This window comes from Helicoverpa zea, chromosome 19 (genome assembly GCF_022581195.2).
Source record: "Helicoverpa zea isolate HzStark_Cry1AcR chromosome 19, ilHelZeax1.1, whole genome shotgun sequence".
Lineage (NCBI taxonomy): Eukaryota > Metazoa > Arthropoda > Insecta > Lepidoptera > Noctuidae > Helicoverpa > Helicoverpa zea.
Window position 1 is genome coordinate 5567878 of NC_061470.1, and position 24529 is coordinate 5592406.

At 36.2% G+C, this 24529-nt stretch overlaps 1 protein-coding gene across 3 annotated transcripts; it reads right to left on the reverse strand.

Annotated features, from left to right (window-relative positions):
* Positions 1 to 1524: 1524 nt before the first annotated feature.
* On the reverse strand, positions 1525 to 24162 carry LOC124639474 (sex-lethal homolog). 3 transcript variants are annotated; one of them, XM_047176849.1, is made up of 8 exons: positions 24027 to 24162; positions 23185 to 23436; positions 17110 to 17325; positions 13840 to 13947; positions 13458 to 13639; positions 12870 to 12957; positions 10816 to 10888; positions 1525 to 3931 (listed from the first exon to the last, which is right to left on the reverse strand). In XM_047176849.1, exons 2-8 carry the CDS (start codon positions 23263 to 23265, stop codon positions 3660 to 3662), a joined length of 1020 nt encoding a protein of 339 aa, XP_047032805.1. In that variant the 5' UTR covers positions 23266 to 23436; positions 24027 to 24162; the 3' UTR covers positions 1525 to 3659. The 3 variants fall into 3 exon arrangements, with proteins under 3 accessions (XP_047032805.1, XP_047032806.1, XP_047032808.1); XM_047176850.1 differs by lacking the exon at positions 1525 to 3931 and adding an exon at positions 4010 to 10525; XM_047176852.1 differs by lacking the exons at positions 1525 to 3931; positions 10816 to 10888 and adding an exon at positions 11695 to 11993.
* Positions 24163 to 24529: the final 367 nt, after the last annotated feature.

Genomic DNA, 24529 nt, shown 5'->3' on the forward strand with positions numbered 1-24529 from the left:
GCTATGTTCTTCTCCCGGGTCTAAGCTAATATTCAGCTTAATCGGTCCAGCCGTTTAACGCGTGATGTCATGACCAAGGGATATATGTAGGGCAGTCTTTCCCAAAGTGGGCGATAACGCCCCCTTGTGGGCGCTGCAGGTCTCAAGGGGGGCGTTAAGAGACCCAGAAAGAAAATGGGGGCGTTGTGTAGAGGCCTGGGGGATCATTTGTATTTTTATTTACTCTCAACAACAACAACTTGTGAACATCAACTAATATGAATTAAAAGATTGCTCAAGCTCGGAAAGTTGGAGCACCGAAGAAACAAACACATACAGCTGACTGTCGATCCAGTCACGGTTTCTTTTAATTTTTGTTTAATTCCGCGTTAAATTCGAGAAATTCTCGAATTAAACAAACACTACTTTTATAGCGAGCGCGAAAATTTTTGAGTTTTGGGACAAAACTCAAAAATTTTCGCGCTCGCTACACTCGCGGTTTCTTTACTTTCCACTTGGATTTTTTATCACATATAGCTACTTTTAATGTCCCATTACTCAAAATAATTCGCGCTCCCTTCGCTCGCGGCTTCTTCACTTCACAGTTACCTTTTATTATATATGTTTAAGATTTTTAGTGATCCAAAACTCAAACATTTTCGGGTTTGCTTCACTTTACAGTTGTTTTTATTTTTTAAATTTTTTTAGTCTACCCTAGCAAAAAGGTAGCGTCGTTTTTAAGTCCTTTTATTAATAAGAAAGTAACTTCTAGTTTCCATATGAACTTTCTTATTTACTGTACTAATTTAAGTCAGAAAATTTTAATACATAGGCGCCAACACCAACAAAGAGTAATGTACGTTTGGGCTACATTTTAATTAATTTTTCTTTTGCGTTCTAAAATATAACATTATCACGCTCGCTTCGCTCGCGCAATCAGAAGCTATGTTCCCGTGTTTTTGCATTCACCAACCAGCAATAACTTATGTACGATTGGGCTACATTTTACATAATTTTTGCTTTGACTTGTTAACTATAAAAAAAAAATCGCGCTTGCTTCGCTCGCGCAATCGGTAACTACATAATGTCTCTGTTTTTCGTATGGGTTTGAATTGCAGTTGGAGGGCGCCATAGAAATCTTACCCAGGGCGCTAGTAGAGTTAGAACCGGCATCATCTGTGAAAATTTCAACTCTGTAACTATCACGGTTCATGAGATACCACCTGGTCACAGACGGACGGATAGAGGAGCGAAAACAATAGGACCCCGTTTTACCCTTTGGGTACGGAACCCTAAAAATGGGGGCGCTAAAAAAATATTTATTCTCAAAGTGGGCATTAGACAAAATAAGTATGGGAGCCACTGATGTAGGGTTTAATTTTTATACAGATTTTTCTTCTTATCAAGGGACCCAAACCCTATATTCATTTTATGAGCCACAGATATGTGTAGGTATATCCACATTTTATTTAGATTATCAAGCATAGGTATATCTAAGCTACCAGCAAACAAAACCAACTATAAAACTGAAATAAAACAAACGAACAGTGTTATAACATTTATAATGTTATACAAATAGAAGAAATTCTTGTAGAAATAAACAAACTCAATGCAACGTAATAATAAATCGTAGTTACAAAAAAAATACACAAAATGTACAAAAAAAAACTTACGTTACACGTGAGGAAATACATATTAACCGTCAGTTGCACAAAGGTCCATTAAATTAAAGCTTCATTAAATCTATTGCTATCACTTATTATCTTGTTGACAAAGAAAGATATAGAAATAGATTTAAAAAAGCTTTCACTTTAATGGACCTTTGTGCAACTGACGGATAGAATGTTATTCTTCATTCAATGTGGATATCCGTTGTAACCGAACTTTACCGTTTTGATTGGACAAAATTATTAATTTACTTCATTATTTTCATCACGGACTTAAATATTATTATTTCATATTAAGAATCTCTTCCGGACTAGGCACCATTATGACGTAAAATAGAACAATAGTTCGTTTTAGTTTGTTTCGTGAATCAAAACAACACAAACTTTATCCAAAAATGTTTTTAAGAGATGCACATACGCTATCTCGATCCCCCAAATAGTATGATGCTAGAAAAAAAAAACATCCCAATTGAGGACGTTCTCATTTCTGCAAAGGTGGTTGATAGTTATAAACGGCATCAAAAATATTCTACCACATTGAATAAAGAACCCAAAACATCTAACACTAAATGAAATGCAAAATATTAAAAGTTATTTGCAATAACAAAATAAACCAAAATTTATGAGATGAAAACGAAACAGTTACTCGTCAAAAAACATGAGCAAAACTAAACAAATCATCTTCGTGACAAAGTCAGAAAAAATTATAGGTTAAAATTATGAAAAAATATATTCTGTCACCTTTACGTGGAAACATTTCAGGAGTATTTTAGCTGTCACTTACGTTATGAAGTAAGACAGCAAAGTTCATATCAATAACAATTTTATGAGCCTCTTAAAAAGATAAAAAAAATCTCTTTTAAAAAATGTTGCCACGTAAAAATGCATGACAATTAAAATGTGCAAACACATTTTACCTAGTACGTTTTGCCTAGATTATAAAAATGAATCGCGAGCCGTAACTCTTTCCTCACGATTTATTTAAATATCAAATTGCAACGGCAATGCATTAAAACTCATTACGTTTTAAATCGACTAAGACACACGCACAATTATACAACCTTATTTACAATTCTTTATAACCAGAAAAACATACTTGGACCATAGACAGCTTAAAACCTCCTTGTTTGCGACTAACCACTTGGTGATTACAGACTGCAAAACTTTTCCGTAACAACTATTTAAACTAACTTAGGAACTTCAAAATATATCTAAGACACTGCATAAAGTAGTGGAAGTCACAGACTACCGGATAAAATGGTCGACATCTCATAAAAAGTAGAATATAACAGCAAACTTTCTTGATATAAAGATAATTTTTGAACAGACATGTAACACTGGCGTCTTTCTTTCCAGATCCTAATCAGTGCCTGCACAAATCATAAGCAATGAATTATGATGTCTTAATAAAACGCCCTACATTAAATTCATTCGATTAGAGCCGCAGAGGCAGCCACAAAATAGTATCGATACTATTTAAACTTCATATTATTAGAACTAATTCGAAGGCAGAAAGCGTTACTTCAAACTTTTTCACCATTAAGAAGCCTCTTTGGGCCAGCCATTTCTAAACTTCAATGTTTCAAAAAAGATGATCGGCCATTTCATCAGGTTGGAAAAGGTCTGCTTCGTACGGTCCAAGTATGAAGGCTGATTACTAAAACAATTTGACTCAGCTCTCGTCCTCACACTATTTACAAAGTATTGAGATCAAATTCACAACTACCCACAAGTTATATACCACTCTATACTCGATGCTACGGACCGATCTATACTTCTTGTACTGGGTCTAAGAGTTTATTTATAACGAAGAAAGGTAGGAGGAATTATCCTAATCATAACTTCGCAGTCAATACTAAATATCTGTTTCATAGTCAACATTGACTTAGCTACCTTCCTCTTTCATCATGCTCAACCAGCATAAACCTCATGTAAAATCGGTAACCATTAACAAATCGAAACGTCTGAATTTTCAAACGTGGAACCGTACGCCTTTTTCAAACGCGATAACCGTTACCAATATGGCGACGGCGCGTTTCTGCATCGCTGACCTTTAAAGCGGTCCTCGGCACCAAAATTAGGGGCCCACGGGAGGTTTCTACCCCTGTTCGGTCGTGTGGCCCCCTTGCCTACGAAGTTGGGGGGGTACACTCGGTTGTTGACGCAGACCCCGGGGCGGCAGCCATTCCTAGGGGTGGTGGGGTGACTGCCTGGTAAGGGGGGCGATGAAAACCTGTCCCAAGGATCTGGCATCATGCAGTTACCGCATGTCCAAGCATAATCACCTGAAATAAATATTTTATCGATTATATCTTTTGTCTGTGATAATAATTTGAAAAACATGTGGTATTAAAAATACAAAATTCATGAATAATATTTATTTATACATCACTATTATCGTTTGGCCAAAGTTTGGAAGAATACTTTTGCATTTTCGTTCGACCTAACCTTAGTTTTTACGTACACTTTAATACAATCACAAAATACTATTTCATAATATTAAAAAGTTTTTCATATTATTTTTTTTTTGTAAATTTTAAAACATTATAACGCTATATAGGCAAAGTTACATTGTTCAATATAATGTGACAATATTCCTTGCTCGTGAGAGAGCAGTAAATTGCCTCGTGAACCCGTCACATTTATTAAACATTGTAGATACAGATTTTATTAGGAATAATGAAAGTTGAGAAAAAAATACATTCCTTGCGTGAGTTCACTAAATATCGCGGAGAACAATGAAAATTAAACTTCAATAGTTATTCATCAGTAAATAAAAATAATTGGTGAATATTCCATTTCATTAAATATATCGATAATCTCATATATTCCTCTCTCGATAAGCGAAAACTACAACATTAATAAATAAGTAATTTACAGTCAAATATATGTATGACAAATTAACCACTAATAGTACAATATACTAATAAATAATTAGTTTTACAAATATCATTATAACATCTAAAATATTCGTAATAATAATAATTGAATTATTATCATAAGTAAGAACTTAAATTATTATAATTTCATATAATAATCGTCATAAGGCCAATTATAGTGATAACAGATATTTAAGATGCTAAAAAGCAAACTCGACTAAAAATACGAACTATTTCAAGTCACTATTCGTTAATTCAATTTTAGAACACATCTATTTCTCTAGACATCAATAAATGTTGTCATTATACGATATTCTAAATTCAAAATTATATATTTTTTTAACAACAATTTGTTATGAAGAGTATGGTTGCAAATAGGCCGTATTTCTAGTCGCGTACCAACATTGGATAGAAAAACATGGTCACATCACATGCATAGTTTAATATAAATATTAAAATTAAATTGTATTATAACTAACAGACGCCACACAATATATTATAACTACAGCCACATAATATAACAACAGTACCGACAAGCATTCACGCAGACATTTTTATTTAACAATTTTTTATTTAAAAAATATTATAAGCGCTACAAGATTGACGAAGGTGATTGTCTTAAATTGTTCATGACAGGATATTTTGAGGACTTACTAAAAAGCTTGAAACACACTTTCTTTTAATATACAAAAGTCATTTGGACACTAATTTTAAATGACTTTAAAATCGCTTATCACAGCGAATCGACCTACAAAATGTATTTAGCGATTTTATTTGTACACACCCCTGTCCTTTGGAAGTTTATAATCGTGACGTATCTAATTCGAAGTAACATTTTTATATTCACAATATATCAGTCGCATTTTAATAATAAAAGCGAAATGGTCTTACAAGGGCAGTACGACAACTTCACTTACGCATTTTTGAACGTGCCTTTAGGAAATCTTGTTCCCTCATCGCAATTTTATCGTAGAAACTTATGAGTTAAATTATATGGGAATGTTTATATACAAAGAAATGTTCACACATCTGGACTCCTTTCTAAGTCGCGCTCATACAATCACATTCCTAATCTTGTCACACTTATCGTAAACAATTATTGGGTGCCTTCCCATGACCAAAGCTTACATTTACAACATTTTTATTTTAATAGCATATTGTTATTTATAATTCCCAAACATTCTTTGAGAACAGCACCCTACTTACACGTGTTCAGTTTTAAATATTAACTTTTAACAAGTTTTAAATTTCGTCAAACACTAGACTTGGTGAACCCGATAGTACATCACTTAGAGATACGCTTTATTTAGGCACAATTCACATTGGGAAACTAGTTCTAGCATTCTAGACCTACGTTCCGTGTTCAGTGAGGAATATAGAACTTAAAAACTTAAATGTCGTAAGAAATGCAATTAAAAGAACTTAGCACTAATAAATTGTTAAATAATTAAGATATTACTAAATTTTAATCGTCATAAACATGCAATAAAATTATTAATTATTTTTAAATAATTCCCTAAAATTAGAGGTGCTCAAGCACTATCCAAAAATACTGCTTCCTAGAAAAATAATTGAATTGTTGATGCTATCAACGCTTGTTCATTTTCATATCACGTCATTCAAGAGACAGCAATTCTGTTCATTTATTCGATAAATAATCGTAAACTAACCTATAGGAACATACTTATGAAAAACCTATCTAAAATAATAAGTACCTAGACAACCTTCACACAAAATAAACTACTTATAAACGTCCATTTAATCCATAGAAAATGCAATCACTTCAGAACTTTAATATCAGTTTCACACTTGGACAAGTCATAATATTTAAACGAGTATACGAAACAGTTTTATGACAGTCAGACTTTTGTCAGATACAAACTTCTTTCGGCTTACTTTTTAATGTTGACTACATTCAATAATTTATAATAACGCACTTTAATACTGGATATAATATGTTTATCCCCACTGAACTCGAGTACTTATCAAGAGTCTACAGTTACCTACGTAGTACAATATACAGTCACTAGCCTAGGAAGGGACGAGACCATGTGATGGGTATCGGGACGGTTTATCTATCTCTCTCTTTCTTAATACATACTTTATACACTTTTTTACAATTTTAAGTTTGACTAGATTTTTATATATTTTGATGATAATAATGCAATAGTTTCAGAGCGTAAATATCAGATGAATAAAAGTAATTTTGAACCCAGATTTCTTAAACACAATCCCTTGATTTATAACCATCTTTTTCAGTATTAATATGGCAACATTGAATCAGAGTTAAAAGTGCTGCCATGCGTAGCCAGGTGAATCGAGAATCGAATAATTTGATCCGAAAAAATGACGACCAAAAAGTATCAAGATTGTACAACAAAAAAATATCAATTTACTTTTAAATTCAATTTCAAACCAGCCTCCTTACTAAAATCTCATTAAATGTTAACACGATGTCCGGACACCCATCACATATAGAATAGGAACGTAGTCGATACGGGAACAACACTGGTAAACTCCGAACTATTGAACTTACTGATCACCGCTGCATATTGTCAATGTAATTCCGCCGTAATGAACGCGTATTATTATATTCTTAGCTGGTGTTAGGTTTTGGTGTACTGTCATTTGGCTGGCAAAAGAACTATGTACTAACATTTCATTTCAATCAGGTAAATATCTGCTTCAAAATTGACTTCATACACACAGTACAAGTTACATTAAAGTTACTTAAAATGAAAAATTTGACACAAACTGTAAATCATTTCGGAAAACATACAAACAGACTAATTGGATGGTGGCTATCAAGTGTTGGGTAAAATTCAAGATTTCTTGATGTTGATGTCGATTCGATTTTTATAGACTTACATCTTACTGCCATAATATCTTAAAAAAACTCTATAACACCATTGTTAATACTCCACTTGCCAGACGAACACCAGTTTTACAACCAAAACACAACCTTATCACAAAAAACTAAAAAAAAAATACATTAAACATTTAAAACAAATGTCTCAAACAGCATTAACACAATTTAAAGATGGCGATTGCATATGGCCGCCGGACGCGCTAGACCGATGCGTAGAGTTAGTCGGTCAGCGGAGCCCTGGCTGCAGGCCGGGGCAACGCTAGAAAGACGAACAAACATTAGATCAAATATACGAAACTTTAATAATATATTTTAATCAGCTGCTATTGTTAAAAGCTCGATAAAATAATCGATATAGAATCGGCAAAAACTCGATATTGAATCGAATAATTTAAAATCGATATTGGCCAAAGTATAAAGCGCTTATAACCGCTAAGCTCTCATGTTAATGAGTTTATTTTGTGAAAGCAAAAGCTTAATATTTGAAATCTGTCAAAAATAAGCGTTCATTACGTCAGAAGCCTTCCGATTACGTATCAAACTAACATCAATGTGTTTATATAACTTAATATTTTGTACTTATCTAGTGCAACAATGTGTAAATACAAAGCTTAGTAACTAAACGCCAACTTTAACGGCAAATGTGGATCACATTAAAAAGCGATAATCTGGAATTTGTAGAACGGATTGTAGGCGACATGTCTGTTCAAGAAACTGCTTTAATTATTCAATATTAATAGTCTGTGACAATTGGTGCAATAAAGCGATTGCGGCAGTATTCAGTTTTGTTTAAAGCACTACATATAAATACGCATACTTAAAGCAAGGCTCAAACTACTGCATTTGTTAACATCGCTTTTTAACGCAATCCACAATTCCCGCAGCGGTAACTTATATAGAGATCAACAGCCTAAAATATAACAATACAGTGCTTAAACCATATTATCATCTAGTTAAAACAAATTAATATTAACAGCATAAGATCTAGATACAAGCGCGTACCGGGTCAATGATCACATACTTTATAGTGAACTAGTGAAAATGTTTGTATTTATACAAACGACTAGCTACAACGCTGTTTAACAGACAATAATATATTTATTTCTATTGAGCACATTATATGTTTTCATAAGCCGATAAGTTGGTGATGTTGTTCACACAAATATTTTATATAAATAAAATATAGTCCGAGAAGCTTGTAAGCAACAATGCGCATTTCTTGCGCAACACTGCACATTTCTTGCGCAACACTGCGCATTTCTTGCGCAAAGCATTGCGCAATAACGTGTCAACAAAGCAGGCTTTTTAAGCTTATCAGCATAGAGTTGTTGCAAATTATTTTCCACTACGTGTATGACTATACAAATAATGCATACTAGACGTTTAAATTAAGCCAGCGTATATTTCTACAATTTGTATTTGTCTGCATACAACATACTTATCCGGTTAAGCACTCATGACTTGAATAATGCTATATAACTATAAAAATATATCTCCTACTAATAAATGAATTCAATTTGTGTGAACAACATTACGAAGATAAAATTAATAAATTGACATTTGCACAACTTATGTTATTAAATGATTTCGTTCGTAGTGTCAGACATACATATTCTGTTACAGTTCAGTTTAACAATATTCGATAGCTTACAATTAAAAAGAACTTAGAGGTAAAGCAAAAATATTTTGGTTTTAATATCTACATACGAAATGGCACAAAATAGTTTCTAATTTTAAACAAGGCGGCGAATAAAAATATTACGAGGCTTTAACGCAGAATAAGAAACATATCATTTTCGTGTAAAATCGAAAGCCGAAACTATTGTAGAATTGAGTACAAATACTAATATAATACATAAGTCCTTTATTATTTTCGTGTCTAAACATTCTCTATTGGTAAACGCTGCAAGTGCTTCACTATGAGACGTCTAGAATCTAGAAAGATCTAGAAAAATTCAATAACAGGATTTTTGTGCTGAGACAGGGTCCCTCAGTTTTATAGTATAACTTTCAGATTAGTTTTATAAATATTAATTTTATATCTTGTGCTGAGCCGGAAATAAGATGAGAAGTGAATGAAATGTAAGAATATTAAAATAGGAATTTGGAGTTTAATTCATAATAATGTTTTGAAAATAAATTGTTAAAATATTAATTTTTCAATCAAGAGATTTAATCAAAACAAATGAAATGGACAGGTCAATCTTTCTCAACCCAACACGAAGTAATTTTTATTATCCAAAATTTCAATTTTAAAATATTATTTAACAGCGCCTCAGTCGTGGCCAGAGCATAAACAACGAGAAAAAAATTTTAGTCTGGCAACAAAATCTGTTCCCGTTACTGGCAACTCCGTCAAACGTTACCATACTTCATAGGAGTCTTTTCTATCTTAGATTAGATATAAGAAGCTTAGGAATTCAACAATGGAGGGGGGAACTAAGCGCAAATTAACATTTAAACCACACTTACATAAGAACTGTTGTGGGAATTTTTGAGAACACTTTTACTAACTAATTATAAATTTTCTTACAGTTAAAACTTACGCCGAAATGGTGGTAGGACGTATAATTAAATTTTGTCAAACAGAACATCACATAATAGACCTACCTTTACTAATCTGAAGTTAGCTATTTCGCTGCTCAGTAAAACTTTTTGAAACGAAAATGTTTTCGAAAATTGGCCAAATACAGATGAGCTAAGACACTAGCCGTAGTGTGATCACTTAAAATACGCAAACAAAAACCACTTTCAGGAAAACGCAGTCGAATTCAGAACAAAAGAAAAACACTAAAAACTATTCTAAAATCCGCAATATACAACAGCATACCCACTCCTCAAAAACTCCCACAAACACTTAAATATAACACCAACACTATATTACACTACTAAAATGAAAAGTCTCTCCGTCTATATCCTTGAATCGGTTAGACGGAACTTCTTACAGTAAAGCCCTTTTCAAAATGGGCGGTGATGGCTCATATAAGAGGGCTGGTTGAAGTAGTCGCGGCGAAGGTAGCGGTTGGACAGGCCGCCGTACATTCCGTAGTTGGTCGTGTAATCTTGCCGGCTGTGCAGCATGTCGAGTTGGTCGAGGCTGTGATGGCGTTGAGGGATGTGGTGGACTGAGGCTATCCGAGGCAGCGTGCACAGGCGATTTAAAATGTATATTTGAAGTACACACACTTTTATTAAGTATTCCTTTCCGAAAATATCATAGAATAACACAAGAACTTATGTTAACGACATAGTACTTACCTTCCATTCAAATTTAAAACAACAATAAAATACACATATAAAAAAAACCTATTTCGGACCAGATTCGTTGAATATGCAAAAATATTAGTCAATATTTAAGAAAAAGTGAAGAAACCACATATCGATACTAGTCCTACTCGATTATCGATAAGTACTTACTCACCTCTATTATGGTGGAATCCCGCCGCCCATCCCGCATAGTAAGCAGCTTTCTGCTTACCATGCTCTTCGGCCACCTGGAACCATCATAAATCCCTAATTAAGCATTAAAACATCGTATATAAACGCTTAAAAAAGCAACATAATATTATTCATATCCACAAAGACAAAAATATTTCAAAAAGTACACAATGGCCAGGACGAAAAACGGTTTCGTAAAATCGTTTTTTTTAACATTTCCCACTTTTTAAAGTCACTATTTGATACTGGCCTAGCCATTGCGTCATTCATTCAACATTCTCTTGACACCGAAAAGTAAATAAAACACCTCCCTCAAAAACACCAATAAAATCTACTATAAGAAGCATCTAATCGAAAAACAGCACAACCGAGAAAAAGTAGCAAGACCACATTTAAAATTGAACACAAAAAGAAAAAAAAAATGAGCAATGAGAAAATGACGTAATTGGCACTTGGAGCTACCCGGCCAGAGACACAAGGTTGTCTATCTAGAACGTCCAAAGAAGTACGACCACGAAGGATTTCAAGATAAGCGGAGATGCCTTAAGGAAGGTAGGTCAAGTAACATACGATCAGCTGCTAGACCCACCGAGATGTTCGGGTTCCTTCGTCGTCAAATCGATACCAATCTTTGAGCGATCGGTCTATTGGAGGGATGATTTCATTTTGAAAAAAAAATGGGCGGGTTCGAAAGAAGGTGTAAGAGGCCTATTTGTAATAAAAAAAAATGATTTTGATTTTGAAGTAGTAACGTTCCTAGTCCACCGAACAGTCGCATTTTGGCTCGCCATTTCTTATTCGATTTTGCGTTATGGCATCTCCGCTAGTGATTTTGTTCTCCGTGGTACTACACGGGCAACTTAACTTGACACCTGGCTCGAACGACGTCATCGTAAAGTTCAGTTGACAGGTAAACATGCCATTAATTTCATGTACTTTGAGGACAAAATATTACTCGTTTAAATAGGTACATAAATTATTGTTAATAGTTATGGATTTGTTGGCAAATTTGGAGGCAGGTGTCAAGTAAAGTCGGCCGGGTTGTACGCCCGTGTGTCTGTCGGGTAGCCTAGCTCGCACCATTGTGTCACTGTGCAGTCGCAGGCGGCTGTGAGCGCGGACGGTGCCCGAGCGGCGCAGTACGGCGTCGCTGCTCGTGGGCTGTACACAGACAACACAATTTAGACCCCACCCCGCCAATAGCGCCCGACTCCTTGCTTTATGTAGGGTTGCCAACACAATATGGTATATTTAAAAAAATGAGCCGTTATTTTTTTCATGGTGAATTCAATATAGTACATATTTTATATTCAAGAAATATATTGAACACAATTTCGAAGTGAAAAAATATTACTTTGGCAAAATCAGATCAGATTTAGTCTAGTGTAATTTGGAGACCGAAGTTTTCATTCCGGCTATTTTTTTTTTAATTCTCAGTTTATTAAAAAAAAATACTAGTTTTGACCTAAAAAAATGTTGGCAACCCTATTCTGAAACAGTACGATGAGATGTGAGAAGATTAGTTTTCTGTACTAATAGTAATTTCGACGCTAAGCATTGAAGTCAAGAGATGACATATACAGGTTGCAAGCTCCAGTGGCCCTTTTTGTGTTCCTTAGTCCTCAAAGAGAATGTCAGCACTTTTTTATTTATTATAAAAAGCTTCAAGATACAACTTGCTTAGGCTGAAGCATAGATACGGTTGTGCTTTTTTTTTTGAGTATCTTAATAATTACTTACTTTTATTTCACGCTAAGATTAGTGCTTCGTTAACTATAATGACATGAAGTCAGTAGTAAGTCGAGTAGCCTTTCGGCTAACGGGGTTCAGGTTCTCAAGAAGAAATTGCATAAAATGTCTAATAGTCTTCTAATAGAGAGAAACAAACTCGACTAAATCAATTTAGTCGATTTGAAAGTTCACAACACCGAGCAACGAAATTTAACACACCCCTAGCAATCTCACTCTTAGCAATCGAATACTTCAATCACTTTTACAAAATGTTACTGAAGTGTTTCGATAGATGGCGTTACATACCTTAACGCTGAGTGGCTCAGTGCCGCCCTCTGGTATCACATTGTTTAACGCTGCTATCGCCTCCTGTGCCTCTTCACGCTTGTCGAATCTGAAAATAAATAGAAGGATATTTGTAGTTACTGTAGGGAAACGAAATTATCCACTCGTCGAGCTTTCGGTGAAGTAAGAAAAGTGTTCAACGACCTACAAAAACAGATATCTTTTCAAAAACAACCTATCCGATCAATAACAAAATTGACGCAAAAGTTGCAGACTCCTGGACTCCTCCTCCTGCCTCCCTTTTGTCGAGTTCTTTTTTTGTCTTGATGGAGGCACTTAGTGAACTCTAAATGGCATCTGTGCGGATACCCAGCCACGGTGGCTACTCTGTCTAAGAAATGCTTGGGTAAATATAAGAATGTTCTAAATAAGAATGTTCAAGCATTTCCAAGCATTTACGCAGACACAAGAGCACTATCTATTCCTTCACTCTCAAATCCGGACCGGAGAGAGAACAAGGGCAAATCCGACTTTTACTGGGCCTCCGATGCACAAGTATATTAATCACTTAGAGAAACTCTATCGGGACTCTAAAGATACTGTTCTTACCTCACAAAAGCGACTCCACGCGGCGTCCCATTACTCTTGTCCCTCAGTATATGCTTCTGCACTATCCTGCCGTATTTGCCGAATATGGTCTCCAGCTGATCCTCAGTGATGGCGCGCGGTAAGTTCGTCACGTACAGATTCGTGTCCTTTATGTCGTCCCCTGAAGGGCGCGCGTATGATACCTGAAAAAGAGTAGAGAGAGTTAAAAAGTTTGTGCTGTTTAAAATGACTCCCAGATAGCTTTTTGAGAAAAATATTATCGATTAAGAAGATTCTACGAAATACCTAATATCAAGACACTAAGAAAGAAGAAAAGAAGAAAGAAAAACAGTTTAATTGCGCAAAATATAGGACACTAGACAGATATCTATAAATAACCTACCTTTAACCGTTTATTTCTGAGCTGGTATCCATTGAAGGTGTCGATCGCCCGCGCCGCGTCCTCTTCTCGCGTGAAGTTCACGAAGCCGAAGCCATAGCTGTAGCCAGTCTGGAACCAACATTACTCAGTTCTCAGTACGCAGTCAGTAAGTTAAAACAAAGGATCAAGACAGTAGCGTGGAAAATGAGTAGCAGTCATTAAATAAGAATTAGATTCTTATTTAATGGCTGCTGAGTTTTCCCCATTTACTCCATAACACAACTTTCTTTTTCATCTTAAGTTAAGAGTACTTGACTGAATGTACTATGACTTGTCCAGGTAGGTTCTTCACAAAAATAGCGGTTGCATTGAAATACCTAATTGAACGGCATAATCTGGTGGTTTGTAAGATGATCGAAATGGGAGAAATGAATGAAAAGAATGTGAATGAATGCTGGAGTGGAATGGCGACGTGTATAAGTAAAGCGGCAAGAAGCATTCTAGGAGAATCAAAAGGGAATGGAGCGATAGAGAAGGAAACTTGGTGGTGGGTGGAAGAAGTGTAGAGTGTATTAAAGGAAAAGAAGATGAAATTCAAGGAATGGCAGCGGACGGAAGACAATGATGATAGTGAAAAAGCACAAAAAAAAGCTGAATATGATGAATGTAAGAAAGCAAAGAAGATTGTGGCTGTTTCAAGGGCAAAAGCGCACGAGAAGATGTATGACTCCCTAGATAGCCCAGCTGGTGACACGACTTCTACCGATTGGTTAAATCTAGGGAGAAAATGACAAGAGATGTATGCCAGATAAAGTGTGTAAAGAATGGAGATGGAACGGTCCTTTCGAATGATGTGGAGATTAAAGGTAGGTGGAAGGAATATTTTGAAAGACTGATGAATGAAGAAAATGAGTGGAGCGGTGTGCTCCATCATAAAGCGGTGAACGAGGGCCTGGTCAGAAATGTATATGAGGATGAGGTCAGAATAGCAGTGAATGGAATGAAGAATGGAAAAGCGATAGGGCCAGATGGAATACCAGTGGAAGTGTCGAAATTATTAAAGATGGATGGATGGAAATGGCTGGCTTTATTCTTCAATAAGTTGTTGCAAGAGGAAACTATACCAGACGAGTGGTGCAATAGTTTCCTGGTGCCCATTTTTAAGAACAAGGGTGATGTGTTGAATTGCAACAACTATAGAGGAATAAAGCTAATGTCACATAGTATGAAAGTGTGGGAGAAAGTTATTGAAAGGAGGCTGAGAGAAGAGAGTGATATCGCACGAAATCAATTCGGTTTTATGCCTGGCCGGGGTACAACGGACGCTATATTCTGTATTCGCCAACTGTGCGAAAAGTACAGGGGTGCACACAAAAACTTGCATATGGTGTTCGTTGACCTCGAGAAGGCATATGACCGGGTGCCTCGTGAGGTTTTGTGGTGGGCCCTTGAGGAGAAAGGTATACCAGGGAAGTATGTGCAGTTGATCCGAGCGATGTACGGCAGATGCAGTACACAAGTCCGGTCCGCAGCGGGCACTGATGGATGATGACCTCCTAGCCGATTATCGGCTACGGCGGCTGTTCTCATGTAAGGAGATTAGCCAACTGCGCAGGACATATTATAGTGCACAAGCATTTGCGCAGACACAGGTGCACTCCCTATTCCTTCACTCTCATAGCCCGATGGGACGGCAATCCGACACGACCGGAGAAGAGATCAGGCGCAGGACCGACATTTACGTGCTCTCCGATGCACGGGTGTATCAATCACCAACTTCCAGGCTCCGGGCTGCTTTGTGAAAGTCTTCTAAAACCCACAAAGCGATTTCGGCCCGACTCAGGAATCGAACCCGAGACCTCGTGCTCAGCAGCCACATATGCGACAACTAGACCAACAGCAACAACACAACAACACAACAGCGGGCACTACCGCCAGTTTCAGTGTAGGTGTTGGCTTACATCAGGGGTCGGCTCTCAGCCCGTACCTCTTCCTGCTGGTAATGGACGCGCTAACGGCAGATATACAGGAGGAGGCACCCTGGTGTATGGTCGCCGATGACATTGTTCTGGTGGGGGAGAGTGGGCCAGAGGTCCAGAGTAGATTGGAGGCATGGCGGCTGAGACTGGAGACAGTAGGTTTAAAGGTTAGCAGGAGCAAAACCGAATACCTTCATTGTGATTTTGGTGGTATTTCAGGACCCATGACCATAACCCTAGCCGGCATGCCCCTACCAGTTTGCTCCGACTTCCGGTACCTTGGTTCACTCGTCCAAAGTGACGGTGAGGTGAACAGGGACGTTACGCATCGGATCAATACTGGATGGATGAAGTGGCGACAGGTAACTAGCGCTATCTGTGACCCGCGGATGCCCCTCAAACTGAAGGGCAAAATTTACAAATCCGTCATTAGACCTGTCGTCCTGTATGGATCGGAGTGTTGGACATTGAAAAAGAGGGATGAGAAGAGAGTGCATGTAGCAGAAATGAGAATGCTGAGATGGATGTGTGGTGTTACAAGAATGGATAAAGTGAGGAATGATTACATTAGAGGAAGTCTGAAAGTAACGCCAGTTACAGAAAAGATGAGAAGTAAAAGATTGTCGTGGTATGGGCATGTAATGAGGAGGGATGATACGCATGCAACAAAGAGTGTGCTAGGTATGAATGTAGATGGATGGAGAGGAAGAGGAAGACCTAAGAAAAGACGGATGGATTGCCTGAAAGATGATATGAATAGGAAGGGAGTGAGTGTCAGTATGACGAGTGACAGGGGAAAATGAAAGAAAATGACATATTGCGCCGACCCCAAGTAAAATTTGGGAACAGAGCAGGAGAAAGAAGAAGAAGAAGAATCTAAGAATCCTGAAAAGACCGAAAATTCACTAACAAAACTGATACAAACCTTGAAATCCTTCATAACCCGACAACTCTCAATGGGTGGTCCTATGGTCATGAACATCGCGTACAAATCCTTCTCGGTCATGGTCTGCGGCAGGTAGTTGACGATGAGGTCGGTCTTGCACGAGTCCCCCACCAGCGGCGGAGACTCGCCTACTTAGAGAGAAGGGGCGGAGTCTTTTTGAATAAAAAAGCATAACAAACCTTGAAATCCTTCATAACCCGACAACTCTCGATAGGTCCTATGGTCATGAACATCGCGTACAAATCCTTCTCGGTCATGGTCTGCAGCAGGTAGTTGACGATGAGGCTGGTCTTGCACGAGTCCCCACCAGCGGCGGAGACTCCGCCCCTTCTCTCTACGTAGGCATTAAAAAGTAAAGCAACAAACCTTGAAATCCTTCATAACCCGACAACTCTCAATGGGTCCTATGGTCATGAACATCGCGTACAAGTCCTTCTCGGTCATGGTCTGCGGCAGATAGTTGACGATGAGGTTGGTCTTGCACGAGTCCCCACCGGCGGCGGAGACTCCGCCCCCTTCAGACATGCTGCCCCAGCAGCGCGCGCCGGCGCCTGCCCTCCCCCGGTACTGTTGTTGGATTTGCTGGAATGTGGAAACCAGGATCGAATGTAGACTGTCATTTGTTTTTGCATTCTGAACTTGCATTTGTACTGGGCATGAATATTTCATTGAACATGTGCTAAAGACAAGGATCGCGAAATAATGTGATGAAACGGGTAAGAGGTTCTATGAGCATGAAGAGGGCACGCTTAAGAGCAAGTAGTAGCTACGTCAGAACGAGTCCTTAGCAGAATAAGAAGAACTAAAACAAAAGTGTGTAAAAGAAAATCAATCAAATAAGTAAGGGCTCAAACCCACAAAAAGTATATAAATAAATAAGGCTAAGCAATTGGCTACATTTAGGATTCCAGAGAGTCCTTCAAGGCGTCTGTAATTTGCCAAGGCTCAAGAAAATCAATTGAAGTACCGGTACAAAAATAACCACTTATCTGTAATCAGGTCGATCTATCTACATTACTAGAAGGTTACAGAAAGCCAACCTTTGACCTATAGTGACCACTTTGCACGCATAGTGTTTATTTTCCAAAAAGATACGTAGGTACGTATCTTTTTGGAAAATCTGTGAGTAATTTGCTAAAGCTCGGGAAAATTTTGTTGTAACTACGAAATAATCCAAACTAGTTTCCATCCAGCTTCAGACGCGTGAAATTAGATACATCCCCACGGGAACTCGATGCTGTTATGATATTTTGGGCAAACTCGATTGACCTAATATTGCTATGTATAATATTGCTATCTATTGTCTATTCAAGGCTTTGCGGAGTAACAGCTCAACAAAAAGGGATAGAAAAGGAAGATAATCCATATTGGGAATATTTTCGCTATTAACTGAATGTCCAATTAATTGTGTCTCAGTTGAAAAATCCTCAATAAATCTCAAAAACCATTACCTAATTAACTTGATCCAGCATATTAACCTAATTATGCCGGAAAACAATAAAGGCGTCTAATAATACGTAGGGTTACATAAACGTACATAGAGATCTGACCGACTTAGTTCGGTGCAACTCGAAAACCGTTGGGCAGACACACCGTAAATCTTATCGCACGAACGGAGCCAAGAATTAGTTATAAAATGCGCAATCCTAGAAGTACCAACTGAAATTCCATTACCAAGTACGTTGAAGAAAAATACTTAAAAGTTTCGAAAAGTTTTGAGTTATGAAGGTCAGTTCTCAGATGTAACATTGCAGACCGAAATTTTTGGAAATAGCTTTTTATCTTTTTGATTCCATTTGGAAAATTCTGATATTAAGTTTACTTGATTTTTTTATTAAACTTTAGAGTTTCAACTGACTTGCTTCCAACATTGTCTTAATTATTTACTTAATTACCACGCGACACTCATAAAATATATTTTATTAACTTAATTAAAATCTTACAAAAACCTAACACGCAAATTTAATTATATCTTACACAAGTATCGTAAAACAGCGAGACGAATAATCACCATAAAATCAATTAAAATAATGAAAATAAAGGACTTTGCTTAATCATGCCCGACGCAAAAGGACCATTACAACTTGTGACCGCAATAATGGCGACAGATGCTCTCGCTCCTAAACACTCATTGATATTATTTATTAAACTTTGTCATATGGTTGTGGAGTAGACTAAGTCTTTTGGTAATTCTATTAAAAGCTCTGATAGAAGTATCAAAGACTTCATTAACATTTTAATAGGGCACATTCTAACTTTTCCTTAGGCGAATATTTGCGTATCGTGCTTGGTAGAAAACTAAGCACAATCCATAAGTCAAACAAAGCGCGAGGTTTCTCCAAAATAACGGGAATGCGTGAGAAATCTCTACAAACGGGAGTACCCAGAGGAAAACTGTAGAGACAGTCGATAAAATCCGACATTGACCTCTCTCGGGCGAAAGCTTTTCAAGATTAGAATTTCCAAAGGATTATAAAAGGCCGTCATTCTAAAAGCCCTCACAGGCAATTCAAAAGGATTACGTTCAGACGTTTGTCTGTCATATCCTACAAAAGTATAGTCTTGCCAAATGCAAACTAAGCTTTTTATCATAGGACGAGCAGCTTTTCTTTCAGTAAATGTCGAGTAATACATTCGGAAAGCTTGGAGCTATTTCATCATGAAGTCCGTTTGTTATAAGCTCGATTTTTATAAGGAAGCGTTTACACGCGCCATCTCGCGCGTATACGCACGTGGAAGAGCTAAAAAAATATATACGTATATATCGGATCAAGCTATGGCATCTTAATAATGTGTATGCGTTACAATATTTATATAGACATTGTAAACTCATTTTTTAACACAAAGAGTAGGGCAAACCCACCGAATATGGGGGCGGCAAAATATGCTAGCTTGAGATCACTTTAACAGATGCTATAACCACAGAAAACAATAGGATTTGTCACGTACAGCCTCCTTAAAATGGTAAGCTTTTGGAAAAATGGTAATAAACATACAAACAAATGACCTTTCAACCCAAACAAAACAAATGACCCCAAACGCCTATCTCCTAATTTTCGGCAAAGCCTCGGTTCTTTTATTGTACAATATGAATGGCACATCGTACAAGATACATATTCATCAGGGCCGGGCTGTGTCAATTTAGAACAAACAAGAGCCGGTAAACTTCACAATCAAACGAAAAAAACCGGGCAATACAAGCGGCCGTGACCTAAAAACCTGTATACGGTACCTACCACTAGATTAACTCACTCGATTTACACCTGATATAAAACAAACTATGTAACATTATAGTAACACATTCCAGCCTAAAATGTGATTTAAGAGCAAGCGAGAAGCTGTAATCTCGAAGTGAAAATCTTTTAGAATTCATGACTTCCAAAGATTCATTGCTAGTTTTCTGAAGTAAACTTTCCAAGGCAGTTACACACTCCCCCACCGTCTAAGTTCTTCGTGCAAAGTTAAAGATCGTGTGCATAGCCGACTAGATGGGATCACAATTCAGGGCCAGTGCGTGAATAAGTAGCGTACGCCATTATTAACGTCGTTATTAATAATGCGACCTCTGAAGTCCTCCCTTGGAGGTCTAATTAAAGGAGTTGGTGTTAGGGGGACATATTTCATGGGTTTACAAGGGCATAATATCAGCATTTTTACTCAGAAGCATTTTATTTTGTTTCAAAGAACGTATATCCGTTATGGACACAAATAATGAACGGTGAGGACTTATACAGTTGCCTCTGGCTATTGTAAACTGGCAATGAGTCAAACCTCTGTTCAGTCAGGACTATCAAGAGAAAATATTCTGAGAACTGTTTGCCTTTAACTTCCAAACTATTAATTTCCTCGAATTTCAACCATTTATTAAAATTAACTAGGTAACAATCAGTCAATCAAAACAGTGTTTGTTCTGAATTGCTGTTGCGTGCGTTATTGTTTTTAATTTTATTATTTTTTATCAAAAATCTTAAAGTTCCAACCATTCTTACAATTTAACCAAAAGAAATTGCCATAATAATTACTTGTTTGACAGATCAATTTCCTGCGTTACCAGCTAATTTTTACGTATAAACCCTTGGCCGACTTTCCCCTATCCTATTTCTAAGACCGACAAAATATACTTGCATTGTAGCTCGGAATTCGCGAACTGCACTATCAGATCGTGGTACGAAACGAATATGATAAAAGGCCCCGCAATCGATGACATATTCAACTGCAATGGTTACTCTAAGATGTAGGTTAAACATGCTTCGGGGTCACGCGGGATAAATAGAATAGATACTACTCTACGTGACCTCTTGGCATTCTGGCATGTTTTGTTCCAAAGAACTACAGGCCGGAGTGTAAAACCTATTTTTTCAAGCCCTCGCGAAACTATGGGACGCTCGTGCCAAAAGAATTATATTTATTGGCTTAACGTAAACTGTCGCAATGGTAATTTAATATGAATAAAACACAGGCGAAAATAGGTTAGTAGGTTGAGGTATTTCGCTTGTAAAACTAATCTTTCTACCTAGATTTGTGCAGCCTAGAATAAATCTTCTTTTTTGAGTGTTTTTACAATTTGAAGTCCAATAAAGGTTTTATGCGTAGGAAGACGCTACTTTGGGGCATCAAGGGGTCCTCTAGTTTCGTGTACAAAATTCTGTGTTGCCAATCAATTAAAAATAAAAATTCTATTATCCCAAACAACCGCAGGCACCCTACATCTCGCACTGGCGTTCTGTCTACAAGCATGCTGGCAACTTTCCAATGTAAAATGGAACTTGCCTCTTTACTAAAGCGTTAGTTACAGAGCTCATTAATAATGGCCTGTTGGAGTGTCATTAGGTATGGCTTTTTTAATACGGATTTTGTACACAGCAAAGTAGGCCTGGCGCGCGAAAATTAAATTCGTTAGGGCGCGACCCCGATATAATCTCATAAAAGAAACAATACTATTAGCCTGGGCTGGGGTGTATGCTAATATTCAAGCTCAGATATAGCCCGATTTGTAATGTAAGCAAGGGCTTACGTAGCCAATGGCCGTACTACATACTTTTACTTTTGGATCGCACTTCTGGACTACTCCAATTTTTTATCAATTTTGTATTGTGCCTGATCAGCATAAAGTCCTAGGTTCCATAACTTTGTAAGTCATTTTGTAGGTGTTTTCTATCAGTATTTATTGTTGTAGCCTGCAATACGAATATGTATGTGAATGTGCTAACATATTGCATTATATAATGTTGTGTTATATGAAAAAAAAACTGCCTTTGCTTTCTAAAACTCTTAATCAAAATGGGGTAAAACATACTTTTTCCTTGTATTAGATCAAATTACATAATGATTTGTTTTATTTTACGAATCAACTGCCAAAATATTTGATGGATCTGTGCTTTTATTGTCTGAAACTGTGTCAGCCTATTGTGACTTTCCTTAAGGAATTGGCATATGATAACTATGAATTTCATGAAAGAAAGCGTAGATAAGTAGATAGGTCAGATTTGAGTTTCAATTTCTGGATGCCCTTACAAATAATTTTGTAATTTTATTTTAGAATGTAGAATGGCTTTTATAAAGATGAAATAGAATGACCAATTGTAGATAGAATTGAAAATAAGTAAGCCAGAGTAATGGTGACTTAAATTTTTGGTCTTATCGGAAATACTTGACTTTTTTAGGTCAAATGAGTGAATGTAGGTGTAAGAGGGGGCATGTATATACTACGTAGGAGACTCCAAAAGTATAAAATTAAATGTACTTACATGAAAAATAGGAAAGGCAACAGATTATTGTACAATCAAGCCAACAATCTACCAGTGAATCACAAGAACAAGACAGAAAAAGATAAATTTGAAATAAAGTTAGATAATGAAAAAATCGCAACAGTTGCACTTCAAATAAATAACAAAAACTGGTACTTTTCAAATATTAAGCCATCTAGATTAACTCGCTAATCTATATGGCATAAATTCTAAAAATAATAATTTAGAAAGAGTACCTGATTAGCTATTTTTGAACTATTTAGAGCTGCATAGATAAATAATGAAACTATCAATTTTACTTTTAATTCTCACTAGCCAGAAAACTTATGTTTTCATCAAAGTTTGTTAGAAGTTTGAAACTTGAATACTTAAAAAAAATATTTTTTATCATGATTGGATTTATGATGCATTAATAACATATTGAATTTGGCAATATGTTGTGTACAAAAAAATACATTGAAAATGACAATTATATTTTTTGTATAATATGAATCCATATCATAAACCTGCATGTTTACGCATCAGAGGTCATTCCAATTAGTATAAATTGGACTAATTCAGTGAATAAGAAATGTCATTTTAAAACTAGTCTAATACAAAAAAAAAAAAAAAAAGATGAAAATGTAATGAGGGGATATTTTTCTCTTTTTAATAAGCATTTTCATACAGATGATATGATATCAAAAGTACTTACATTTTCCAGTGAATTGAAACTCCTGTCCCAACTACTGACAGGGGTTCCTCCGAACAAATACCCCGGATATCTTTCACACATTTATTACACTTATAACACACTGTTTTCAATAAATATAATATAACACTAACTTCTATTTATATATTGAGCAATTACTTTTATAACAACATTTTATTTATAACTACTATGTTACTTTATTTTTAATTAAAACTATTATTTGGTTATAGAATCTAATGAGTCTGCTTTCTATACCTGAAATTAAAAAATATATTGGTCAGTGGGTCGTCTTCTGTGGTCACTTTGTGGGCATAAATTCAAGTGTTGAGATAAACAAGGATATTGACCCCACAGGAAAAGGTCAAAATGCTCAATATAAAGTCAATGACACTAAAAACGCGGGAAAGTACTCAAATCAATTTTGTATACCAATTACACTTTTAATATTTTTTGGAAATGCATTTGATAACTGACACTTATGCAGTGATTTCTAACACACAAGATTATTTTTAACAATATTTTCACAAGGTACGAAACATTTTTACAAAAAGATTTATTTTTAGTAAACAAATTATATTGATTGCATTAATTAGGGAATCCTTACAAAGAATAAACCACGAGTCAAACTTGATAAAAAAACTGAATTGACATCAGTACAGAGTTCTTGGACCGGTTAAGCTATTATTAGTTTCATCTTATATATTTGTAAATATTAGAAGATACGGATAGAGGAATTAGGGAAAAGAAAATATCATTATTTACTTGACCATTTTTGACAGCGTGGTAAGAATCCTATAAGTATTATTAACCGACAATTGAGGCAAAATTGTAAAGTCATTACTTACGTTTCAGACCAGACAAGTGTTAATTTCTTATTTCTCTTGAATTTTAGTATCTCTTTAGATTTTTTCTGCAAATTATTAACAATAATCGTGACAAACGCAGATCTGAATTCTGAAACTAAATCCAACTCATTCGTTCGATCATTCACTTACTTCATTCGGTCGGTTTGGAAATGGTTGCCATATCGCATAAAATAATAAATACTAAAGAACTGAGAATACAAAGTCAATGGATTTTTTCACAAATTCAATCAAAAAGAGGACGAATACTAAGCAACAGTACTCAACCAGCCAGGGACACACGACTACCTGCGATGAAATCGGAAACTTTTCCTGTATATACAAATCTATGTTCTTAAACAAATATTGAAGGTAGCTGTAATCTGAAACGGTTTCATTTTAAACCAGTAAACCAGTAATAGCTTCTGACTATTTTATTAAATTACCAATCCATAGAGTATGAACCGTCATCGGCTTCATCCTTACTTTATAGTTTTTATTTCCGT